Source organism: Anthonomus grandis, chromosome 2 (genome assembly GCF_022605725.1).
Source record: "Anthonomus grandis grandis chromosome 2, icAntGran1.3, whole genome shotgun sequence".
Lineage (NCBI taxonomy): Eukaryota > Metazoa > Arthropoda > Insecta > Coleoptera > Curculionidae > Anthonomus > Anthonomus grandis.
This window is the reverse complement of record NC_065547.1, coordinates 22,686,411-22,699,417: the sequence shown is the minus strand read 5'-3', so window position 1 is coordinate 22,699,417 and position 13,007 is coordinate 22,686,411. Positions and strand designations below refer to the sequence as shown.

The 13,007-nt window shown below is 31.1% G+C and overlaps 1 protein-coding gene across 7 annotated transcripts in view; it reads left to right on the top strand.

Annotated features, from left to right (window-relative positions):
- Nucleotides 1-13,007, top strand: part of LOC126750147 (transmembrane protein KIAA1109) — a 234,885-nt gene that overhangs the window by 75,805 nt on the left and 146,073 nt on the right. For all 7 annotated transcript variants that reach the window (XM_050459660.1, XM_050459664.1, XM_050459662.1 and 4 more), the window contains 4 exons: nucleotides 4,747-4,927; nucleotides 4,983-5,229; nucleotides 10,517-10,697; nucleotides 10,801-10,962. In XM_050459660.1, coding sequence (XP_050315617.1) covers nucleotides 4,747-4,927; nucleotides 4,983-5,229; nucleotides 10,517-10,697; nucleotides 10,801-10,962 — 771 coding nt within the window. The remainder of the gene's footprint in view (nucleotides 1-4,746; nucleotides 4,928-4,982; nucleotides 5,230-10,516; nucleotides 10,698-10,800; nucleotides 10,963-13,007) is intronic.

Below are 13,007 nucleotides of genomic sequence, written 5' to 3'. Positions count from 1 at the left end.
GACAAATAAATATGAGCATGTTTGATAGAGTGAAAAGCAAAAGCACATTCTGCCTGAGCAGTTAAATCTCAGTTAAATTGAAATTAAATTAAAGTTTAAATTGTTTTTTGATAAAAAAATTATAAAATGTTAATTCTTTTCTTGTGAACCTTTAGTCGAATTTTTTTTTTGTTTAATTATATTGTTTTCTCCGCTGTGATTTATTGTAACATGTGATTCACAAATCATACATTTAGCTTGTAAAATATCTTTTCCTTTAACAATCCAAGAATAAGTTTGGCTCCATTTAATATTAAACTTTAGATTTCATTTAGTTTTTTCGACAGAAGGTCCAGCCTCCTCTTGATTTGAATTTTTTGTCTCAAATACCGGAAATTTTTTTCTTGCTCATTATCTTCATCAACACTTATTTGCCCAACCCAATCAATCTCATCACTTAAGTCACTACATCCATATTATCCAACTGAAGAAAACAAAGAGTTATGAGCTAATAGAAAGAACGTGGATAAAATGCCGTACGTAGGTTGCCCGCCTAAAAATTAAAATCCCGACCCAGACGACGCGTGTGCCGTTTTGTTTTAGTTCTACTAACTGCACTTACTGTGACTTGCGAAATTAAGCAGTCAAAGAGTGTTGGCGTGTTACCTATTTCCTGAGGCAGCGTTTGTTCGTTAAAGTAGGTAATAATAAAATTTAATTTTTTTCTTAAAATTGGTAAACATTAAAATAGAAAGTGATGTAATATTAAAACATTATATATTTTTTTACTTGTCGAAAAGTGGGAGGTTTTTTTAAGGTCGTGGAAGTCAGAAGGTTAAGTAAAAAAGCGGGAGTCTCTCGCCTTTATCGAGAGGGTTGGCAACCCTATTGGTACTACCTGTAGAGTATCATACTTCGCTACTAAGGGGCGAAACTTTTCAACATTCAAGATTATTGAAATGGCCTTATTACTGAATTTGTCGCTTATTTTGACAGGCACAAAATAATTCTACTACTGTTCCCCTTTAATAAAATGTGAAACATTCAAGTTTTTATTTTGATTTATTTTTATGATCCCCTATTCTATGTTTATGTTGACGGTTCTCCTTTTTATGATGTTATGACAGTATCGGTACTTACGGGAGAGTTGCTCAAAACAGGATAGTCGGGTAAAAAAGAATAATAGTTTTTTTCTCAAAACAAGCAGCGCCATTTGTCGAATGACGGCATGACTCGCTAAAAATTATATTTGTCTAAATGTAGTAGGTGGAAAATCTAATTAATTTTGTTATTATGGTGAATAACAAATGACACGAAAAAAAGATACGAAAAAAAGGTATTTCGTTTTATTAGTGTTCAGCTACGAATTTTTTTGGAGTAAAGCAATTAAATATGTGTGTTTTTTATAATTCTGTAGGTCTTTGGCTGTATTCTAAGCGATAAATGATTATCACAAAAATTTTTTTGTTGTAAAAACTTAGAAACAACTTTAAACATATACAGTTAGGTAAAATGGGATATCTGGGAGGTGGGTAAAAAAAAATTATCCCGTTTTATCCAACGCTATATATCTATGTTTTTTCTACGCTTGATGCGAAATTGCTGAAACAATAATTTTAACCAATTGTATAGCAGTTATTCTAGGAATGCTATACAGCCTATATTTTATTTATTTAAATTTAATATGGCCAAAATTAGTGGGCTTTTTTAGGCTTTAGATTTTAATATAAACCTATTTATTTACTTTTATTAGCTTGTATTTATTTTTCTTACGCCAAATATACGCTTCTTTTTGACTTCATCCTGCTGAAGCTATTCTATCAATACTGGTTTCCGAACCATACTATAAATACTAGTTTTCGATTTGTGACTTAAATATATTGTTCCGCAAAGTTAAATAGATTTTAAACAAAAAAATGCTTGACTGGTACAAAGAGAGAACGTCTTAAGGTTTCAAAGCAATTTGGGGTACCACGAACAACAATTGCAGCGAGAGGAATGAGAATTAAAAATCAAAAACGTAATGAAATAAAATTTTATTAAAACAAGGACATTCGACACAAAAATAACTAGGCCATGGGAGACTAATTTTCCCCAAGAGGCAAGAAGCAGAATTGGTGCAACACATTTTGCATATGCATGCGGCGCGTTTGGTTTGTTTGGAGTGTTTTTTTGCAAGTCAATATGCACCTTAACAGTTTACAAAAACACTAAAATGAGATCTTTTTCCCTTTTGAACAGAAACTAAAGAAACAAGACAAAACTTCACAAATGTCGAGTGTAAGCCGTTTGACTAGATGACATTTCGGGCATCACTGAGCTTTTGCTTGCAGTGTTGCCATTTTAATTTTTTTAGAAGCGGTTTTAGGAATAAAAATTTTAATTTTTTTTGGTTTGAAGGTTTTAGTATTTTTTGCTCTGAGAATAAGCTATATCTATTTCTACTTTTTTTTGTAATTCAAAAGCCAAAACAAATAAGTTAAAATGACATTATTATATAGGGTGGTCATAAGGTAAACAAATTACTCCAAAACGCTTAGACTTTGGTATAGCACATGCCATATGAGAAATTTTTAAGATTGTAAGGGCAATCCAAAAATGCAATAAAAAATTCTATTTCAACTTGAAAAAAAAATTTTAGCAAAGTCTTTTTTGAGACACACTGTATAATTTCTTTTCGCAAAATATGCCCTGAAAAAAAATAAAATCGACAGGTCTGAGTGATTAAAAAAAATTACGGGACATTGAATTTATTCCTTACTTTACGACCAACCTGTATGTGTTATATTTATCTGAAAATCTCCTCTTTTGAAAATGAGTGTAAACTTGAACAGAGAAACGGTCAATATTTTTGCAAACAAAACATCCCCTTGCTCATGCTCAAACAGCACATGTTTAGCTCAAGCAAAGTTATTGTTTACTGATTCTAGTCTTTCATTATTTTAAGGGCGAAACAAAGTAAAATTTAATAATAATTTAATAATTAAGCTGTTTTTTTTTTCTTTTTTATATAATTAAGAGATACTTTTATTGGGTGAGTCACTATGATGTAGATCAAATATTTTAAAGAATTTTGGTTGTGAATCCTATTCTAATAAGAGCTTTTTTAGTATTTTCAATTTCGTGTTTGTGACCCAATATCTTCAATATTGCGGAGGATGGTTGGGTGGGATCAGAAATAAAACAGAAACCTGTTTACCTAAATGTCGACGTTTCGACTTATATTAAGTCATCCTCAGGACACTGAAATGGATTCAAGTAATTACAGAGATAAAACAAAGTAATTTCAAGTACATAAAAAACACTATTAAAATAAATGTCCTTTAAGTTACAAAAATTAAAACAACAAAAAACAAAAACTACGACACAGTTAAAATTACATTCAGGTACAATCCGTAAAAAAAAAATTTTATAAAAAAAAAACAGTATAAAATTATTTTTTTTTTTTTTTTTTATATACATTACACCTCTTACCTAAGTCTAGGTTTCTTAAGTTATAATTAAAACACATTTATAATAGGAGCGTAGAAATATTTTTAGTAGTCGGAAGTGACATTAAGCGATTAGGCCAATCCGTTTTTTTGGCCGTAAAATTTTGAGCAAAGCATCGCTTAAAGACTTTTATAGATAATATTTTAAAAACAGGTCAACCGACATACAGGGTGTTCATTTGAAAACTTCCCACCACGGATTTATCGAAAACCACTATTTAAAAAAAAAAACGCTGAAATACGTTAAAAGGTTTGTCAACGGGGACAACTTTCTAACCTAAAATTACTTTACCCCCTTTCACCCTCTGCCCCCCAGGGTCATCCCCTAAAAATTTTAAATGGCAAGGGGTATTGAGTAATAGCTTGTTTAAAAGGTCTTTCAAAGTCTTTTATTTTGACGTTTGATTTTTTTAAATCGCTCGATTCGTTTTCGAGAAAATTAGAAAAATCCTTGTTTATCTTAATTTGTTCAGATAGAAAACAAAAACATGAAAATATCAGTTTTTATTTCAATAAGTGTTCAAAATGTTGCCCGTTTTTGGCCAAACAATGATATAGGCGATGTTCAAATTCCTGACGGACATTGTCAAAAACATGTTGTAGGATATCATGGCAGCTGTCGATGATGCGTTGACGAAGTTCCCCAACTTTCAGGTTGGGGAGTAAACACAATAGATTTCAAATGACCCCATAGAAAAAAGTCTAACGGCGTTATATCAGGAGATATAGCAGGCCATTCTATAGACTCCCTTCGCCCTATCCATTTATCTGGAAACTCGTCGTCTAGCCATTGCCGAACGGGAAGAACATAGTGAGGAGGAGCGCCGTCTTGCTGGAAATATAATTTCATATATAGGGTTTCCATCAGGAATAATAATTAAAATCCGAGAAATACCAAACGAAATTAAAAGTTTTACTAGAAAATAATCGGTTTTAAAACACAGTATTGTATAATTTTGTTTTAATGTAAGGAAGTAGAATCCTATAGATATATCAATCAAGTTCCTGTTTGAATATTTTTATAAATATAATCGTATATTTACGTTTGACTTTTACGCAATTGATATCTTAAGCTATAATGAGCAATACATATTAAAATTAGATGATTTTGGCATATTGTATCGGATTTTCCACGAAAGTTATATCAACTCGAAAATATCAAGAGGACAGGCGCCTGTAAAAAAGAATCCTCTTTTTTTATTTACTTTTTGTTAAAATAAAATTTAATTACCATTACGACTAAACGGTAGAAAAATTGTTACATACCCTTTTTTAGGTGACCCAGTTAGATGAGCTTGGAACAGATGACAAGCTAGGTTTCATCATGTTTGAAGGAGGCCTGGAAGGAATATCTCTAAAAGTGGTTAAGAAATCAAAGTTTGAACAATCAGAAATTGCCGTAAATGCTTCTCTAGATGCCTCAAGTGTTGAAGCAGCAAAATCTTCCGAAAATATTGGTAACATTTTTAAAATTACTTTTAAGAAGAGAGCTTTAGTTCTAACTCATTTTAGAATCGGTGACAAATACCCCAAAAACTGGTACAGGGGAGCCCAATCGCATTTCAACGAGCAAAGAAACGAATACCCCTAAAGTCGAAAAGAAAAACATCGAGGAAGAAAGTCGCAACAACGAATTAGAAAAGGACAACGGAAAGGATAGCGGCAACGTATCTTCTTGTGTAATCGAATTAAAAGTTGTTTGGTTCAATTTTGCAGCACCACCTAGAGCTCCAATCACAAGGAAAATTGATTACACTCGGTAAGTAATCGAATAATCGCGTTTTTATTATTCGTTTAGATGGAAATTAAAACACTCGATGCACAAAAATAGTCAGATGATTTATTACACATGTACAGGATCTTTCCCCATATATTGATCCCTCCCTCTACAGGGGTTAGGTGAAAAATAAAACAAAATATACAAAACTTTTCGGGTTTGGCTTTAGATTTTTGAATCAAATGTCAAATTTTGACAGATGGTCAGTTTTTTCTTATGGAACACCCATATATATTAAGAAGAGCCGAATTTTCTGATTTCAAATATATATGGTTTAACTACTTTTAATTAAACCGTTTTGGAAATATTGGACTCCAAACTTTAAAAAAGTTTAATACTGAACATCTTGGTAGGCTGTGCATTGTTAGTGTTTGACGTTTTTAAGAAAACAAAATTGATTCAGAAGACATTATTATTTTGCCGTATTGTAAGATAAAAGTAAAAACAATAAAACCTTATAATTTAATATTTATTAAGCGATATCTAGTTTGTTTTTATATACATTTATTTTAATATTAATTGTTTAACTTTACATTAAATAATATAATTATAAAGATATATATTAATGCTCTATATGGACACCACCATTATTAATACAATTTATATAATCTTGTTCAATTTTTTGTATCATATTAATTATAAATTGCCTATAATATATTATTTGTTTCCTAGTAAATATTAAACAATAACAATGCACCGCCTACCAAGACCTTCAGTATTTAATTTTTTTTTTAAGTTTGGAGCCCGACCTTTCCAAAACGGTTTAATTCAACGCAGTTAAATCATATATAAGTGAAATCAGAAAATTCGGCCCCTTTTTAATTCTGAAGTCATATACATAGTATTCCATAAAAAAACACTAATAATCCGTCAAAATTTTACATTTCTAAAAGAGAAAAAAAATGTGTCATTCAAAAATTTTAAGTAAAACCCCATAAGTTTTGTATAATTTTTTTTATACTTTTTACCTAACCCTTGTAGAGGAGGGCTCAATATATGGGGAAAGACCATGTACACCTTACTAAAAACATTTATTTACACTGTAATTTAATTACTACTATTTATTTCGATTTAAAAGTCACGAATTTATTCTGAACTGGCCTCCTAACGGCGAGGGCTCCTTATATCGGATAACACAGGAAAAAGGGAACATTTAATAGCTATTGTACTCTTCAAGATAAATAAATGAAATTTGGTATATTGATGGAATTGTTATAAGAGTATATTTTGACATAATCAGTTGTTTTCCATCCATGACATTAACTTTCTTATTTTAAATAAGACACTTAGTATATTATTAAGTATTCTGATAGAAACTAATATTCTGAGAACAATGGTGCTGCATTTGCTAGTTTTTGTTTTATACTTATAGAAAAAGTCAATTTTTTAAATTTTAAAACAGATCACGGAATAATAGATTTTATTGCGTTTTATGGCTCAAATCTTTTACGCCCCAATTTAAAATGTCCAAACCAGTAATTTTGTCATTTATCTAATTTTTTTAAATATCACGTTTTTGGGAACAGAAGCACAAACAATAAGCACTTTTGAAATGCAATTTTTTCTCCGTATAAGTTTATATGGTTAGTTGTTCAATCGGTTGATAAATAAGCCAATGAAAAGAAAAAAGTGACATAAACAAACGCATTTAATTAATAAAAGGCTTTAATTTGTTGAACAGGAGGCCGCGTTTTGACGCGTTCTTTAATTATTTTTCAATTCACATAATACATGACATCTTCTCAAGTGCAATTTTAGTGTCTACTAATATTTGAAACATTTACTGATTATATTTCTGAAAAACTGCATTTCGAAAGTGGTTGTTTATAATAAGATGCTATTTAAAAAAATTAAGTAAATGGCCAAAAATACTGGTTTGGAAATTTTAAATAGGCGTGTAAAAGATGCAAGTAAGAAAATATAATGAATATTATTTTTTCCTTGATTACTTAATTAAAAATTAAAACTTTCAACGCAATCATGGCACGCCATTTCAAAATTTAAAAAATTGATTTTTTTATGAATCTAAAACAAAAAGTAGAAAATGCGGTATCCTTATTCTCAGAATTTTTTTTCTATCACAATACGTAATAATATACCAATTGTCCCATTTAAAATAAAAAATATATATATTCTATCGATATACAAAATTTCATTTCTTTATCTTAAAAAGTAAAAATTTTATTTAGTGTTTAGTTTTATTAAGATACAATATACAATATACTAATTATCAATATACAATATTCCGGATAATTCGCTAATTTTCTACTTGTCTCCAGAGATATCTTGCCGTAAGCCCGCTGCTTGCACCACCGCAATGATTGCTGAATGCTGGAGAGCAGCTGATAAATTTTGTGGTGGCTAAGATCGTTACAATACTGATCAATCAAACTTCATAATTTTTTAAATACATTTTGTTTTAATAATTGAGTTAACATTATTTTCCTAGGCTCGTTTAATTTTTGTCCTCAAGTCAATCAGGTATCACCATTTCACCCTCTATTATCAAATGATAATATAAGAAATCTATACAGGTACACGTTTACAGCAGCCAACGCTATAGCCAACTTATTTCCCATTGAAAAGATTTATTTGCAAAATTTTTTCACAAGTACTACTTTCAATTCGAACAAACTTCTTCTTTAAATTTTATAACCTTCTAGATCTAAGATATATCGAGCTCCTGTGCATAAACAAGATTTGGAAAACACAATTTTAAAAACTTTTCTTTACAAGTACAGTGTACCGTTTCATTCTCGATATTTATGTATTTATTTTTTAATTTTACGTAGATAATGTTTAAAATTTTTAAAGATTTTTGTCTTTAAATTTTGTTAAAACGCAATTTGTGAGAAGGCCGCAAGAAATAAAGGTTAAATATTTGGTATCATAGTAGAACAAACTATTAGGTATTGGTCATATTAGATACTGACTTTTCCATTCTAACAAACGGCGTTAAAATGGAAAAACATTAAATCAGTAAAGATATTTGGTCCACAAAATAATGAATACAAGTTAAAAGTAATTTGCAGATGAATAACTTGATGTTGGTAGCCATTTCAGATAAAAACATAGAAAATTTGATAGCCACACTTTGTGTAGCCAGCCACACACTCATATAAAAATGTAACTTTTATGACATAATGACGTTAGTACAGTAACTGTTCAAAGTGTTCTCGGACATTGTGAAGAATATTGGGTATTATTTGTTGGCATTCATGAATCATGCGGTTCCGTAAATCTTCGAATGATTCAGGTTGGGTGGCATTCATTTTCGATTTCAGATGTCCCCACATCGAATGGCCTGATCTCGCAGGCTATTCGATAGCACTCCTTCTCCCAATCCATCTACTAGGAAACGTTTCATCCACAAACTGCCGTACTGTATATGTATAATGAGTAAGAGTCCCGTCTTGCTGAAATATTGCATTTTCTGGCAGCGTTAGTTGTTTTCCATATTTCAATTAATGCTGGGTTAACGACATTCTCCAAAAGGTCTAAGTGCGTATCTCTATTTAAATTTCCTGGTAAGAAAAATGGTCCATTTCTGTGATCACCAAAAATACCAACCCAAACTTTTAATTTTTGAGGGTGTTGAGTATGAACCTTATGGTAGATCCTTGGATTCGTGTCGGATTAGTACCGACAATTATGACGATTGACAATGACAGACAAGCAAACATTTAAAAGATAGTTGGGATTATTTGAAGTTAGTTCGCACATTATTTCACAAAACTTTAAATGGCGGTTGTTCATTTAATTCTTGATGAAGTTGAATTTTATATGGATGCCATTTATTATGTTTTAGAATTTAGAATTCTCTCGTTACATGAGAAAGTTTTTTGGTACTTAATGTAGGGTTCATACTAACCACCGACTACTACTGTCTCATTTCTCCCTGAATTTTAAATATTCCGTTTTTTATTTGCCACCGAACCAGTTTCCCGAAATTTTGCCACTAACTGTAGGATGTAACCATGTACGTGTTTATCTGCATGTCTCTCATTAAACAAAGATGCCGTTAGTCTTGCACCTTGATTGTTTATAAAGTATAATTCAATAATTTCCACTCTCTGTGCAATAGAATAAACCATTTTTATCGAATCGATAGAAAAGCACAGAAATAACTAATTCACATGAACTTATTTACTGAAGATAAAGTCGGTTTTGACTGATTTTTGATAGTTTAAAAACAATTTTTACTCACACACCTAAAATATCCAATAAAATGTTTAGAATTCCATTGCTTGGCGATGCGTAGCTTAAATTTAAAAAACAAAGCGCTATTGTAAAGAAAATTGAATGCCGTTTCAAAAGATGTATAACAACACACCTCTTCCCATTTAAAAATAAGGGTAAATTGTGTGGTTAAAAATTTAAAACAAAAAATCGTTTTTCTAAAATCAAAAATCGACGGGTGCGAGCGTTTTTGTTTTGTAAATCAAGAACCTCTAAAAACTAGTGCTAAAAGTATTAAAAGATGTTATTGTTTCAAAATGTTTGACAAACTGTCAAACTGCGAAAACTCATGTTAGCAATTTCAAACTTGGCAGTTGTAACTAGAATAAAAATACCTTTGAAATAAGCACTTAACCCCCACTTCTATTTAACATTTTGAAGGTGTCTGAAACCCCCGCCCAGGGGTTGATGGTAAGGGGTTAAAAGTATTAAAAAAATTATCTTAAATCAAAAATCGACGGGTTTGAGTATTTTTCAATTTTTTTTTAAAAGTGCGCCAAACCTTGCTGGACTGTTTTTGATGGACCACACTGTATAATTATTATATTATAAATGAAATATTTTGGCTTATTGACACTGAACAAATCTTAGTCAAAAGTTACAAACAGAATGAATGTAACTTTTTTTACAATCATTCAACTTTTTTTAAGCTTGTTTTCTACTCCCCCTTCACTGACTAGAATTCTACCCAAACCAAACATAAGACCGAGATGTATATCTCCTCAGTGAAAAGCAAAGTGGGGAATTAAAAAAATTGGTGAAGCATTCTAAATCTTTCTTTAACATAATTCTTTGTCTATGAATTTGTATTGAATGGGTATTTCAGCCTTCAAGAATTTGCCAGTGGTGTATGTAATAAGTATTACAAGTGAAATTTGGTGTTTTCTCGTTGGTATTTTCTTCCTCTGCTTAGATTCCTACTTCAACATATTAGATAATTTTTAATATTCAGTAATCATTGCTATTATTAATTCTACATAAGATTGCAATTGCTAAGTAAATAAAGTGGATTTAAAAACTACATTTTTAGTTTGGATTGGAATCTGTTGAGCACTGCTTCGCCAGCCATTAATGCATGGATGAACCCGAGTAACCGCCTAGCTATTAGGATTGTTCACATGGTTAGGACTATGTATAAAAGGTCAACGGCTACAGTCGCTTGTCTCATGGCAGAAGCTATGGAAGGACAACATATACACACATTACCAAAGGTACATAAAGCTGCTATCCAAAATAACTTAATGATTTTGTATTTGAATACAAAAAATGAAATATATAGGATACAAGATAGATCATATGTATATATATTTTTAGAGCCGATATGGCAAACTTACGCCTTTAGGACAAACACTTCACGACGACCCTAGCCTCCAATTATGCCGCATTCTAAGGAAGTTTTATTTAGAATGTGATGCTTCGTACATCGAATCGAACTTAAAGGAATCAGAAATACCTCCTTTATATACGTTGAGACAAGTAAGTAAAACTCTTTGATTTTATTACTTTGTAACAGTGGACTTTACACTTAAACGCTTTTCTCAAGAGTACTAAAGAGAAAAAGCAATCTATAAAACTCGCTTTTTTCGCGATTTTAGACTAGATCGCAAGTCGGCATCTCAAAATAAGCAGCCAAAATGTATAAGCAGGTTTAATTGTTGATAAAGCTTAGCCTTAGCTTTGGGTATAAGACTAGTAAAATTGTTCAGTCTTTTATATCTTGAAGACATTTTTTTAAATGTGGCCTTTTTTTAACGCAAAATTAAAAAATCAATTGAGCAAAACTAAACGTTTTTAGCAAGAAAATCCTTAAAAAATGCAAAACTCCTGCATTCCTTTTATATATGGCTTGAGATGATATGGAGGCCAACTTAAAACTTTATTTATGAGAACTTATAAACGCGAAACTATACACACTCGCTTTTGCAGTTATTTTCAAGCTTCCCCACACCGGACAATTCTATTTCAGCTCACGTTTTTCTATCTTGCGACTAAATTTTGAAATGCTTGGAAACTTTGATGATGTATTTTTATTAGTTTTAAATTAGTATCATAAATTTACATACATGGTGTCAATTTTTTAAACTTTCCCCTTTTTTCCCCAGTTTTGCGTTTGAAAATATGAAAAATCGGAAAGATACGTACATTTTATGTGCAAAGAACATTTTAAATGAATATTTCTAACCTTCTTGTTTCAACCCTCTAGGAGGAATAGATGACATGCTTAGAATCCATACCATGCTGGGAATAGGGGTCAAGTGACACGTCGTTTTAAAGTTCAATTCGGTTTTCAGTAGTATCATACTTTGTTGTTTTTTGTATAGAGGTTTCCGAATAATTGCGTCCCAATGTTGCAGAAACAATTAAACTTGCCTGCATTGAAATTCTGGTTTTCAGATTTTACAAATGTTTAGAAGAGTAGGTTATACCGATAAAATCGTTAAATACAGGAAGAAAATCTAGTTTAAGGAATTGATTTTCTATTTATTGAATACTATATTTCGACCACAATAACTTTCTATTTCCGGAAGAGAAATTTCTACGATAAAACACATTGGATCTACTTACGCAGTATCTTATAAGTTGTTGAAAATGTCGTCTATTTTCCTATAAACGATCATAAGTTTGTTTTAGAACTTATCGCGTTAAGTTTTCGGAGAACATCACCGGGAATTTAATGGCATTCTACTGAAAAAAATAATGAGAAGGAGCACCGTCCTGTTGGAATGTTAATAAATCTTCTTGTAAAATTGATTGATCCTCTGTATCAATTTGAGTGTCTAATTCATGAGTAATAAGAGAATCAATAGTCTCTTTAAGCATAAAAGGGTTCAGTTCACCTGTCAAGTCTTCAATAAATAAAAGACCAATAATGGCATTTCTAGGAACAGTCCAAATAGAGAAATATATGGAGTGTGCTCACTCGAATATCAACATTTTTGTTTGTTAACATTTTTATGCATTGATAAAACAGATATTCGGCTGAATATTTAAGATGGCGTCCACTTGACGACTCATGAATTCACAAAAATCTATTCTTTTATCAAAATCATCGTCATAGAGTTCTTGAAGGTTCTGTATTTTGTATCAATGAAATGTATGTATGTTCAGTATATTTCTTACTGTTTCATGTGATATTCCTGTCTGTTCTGCTAGTATCCGCAAAGAGTTGATGGGCTCTGTAGCAAATACAAAACATCAATTTGAGCTCCATCACTTGGGAGTTTTTTTTCTATTACTTACTAACTGAACCCGTTTCGCAGAACTTTGCCACTAAATCCAGTCCGCTTAACGATTTCGATTTCTTTGATAGAAAACCAATCCGTCCTTCGTGTGCACTTTCCAACCTCTCTATAAATAAAAATATACATTCAATTCTTTTTTGAAGAGAATAAATATCTCACACTTTATGCACTTAATAAACAAGATGCAAATGATGATATGGCTATGACCCAATACACTAGTTTTTGTCTAAACACTAACCTAAAAACCAAAATCTCAATGCAGACATGCTTACTTGTTTC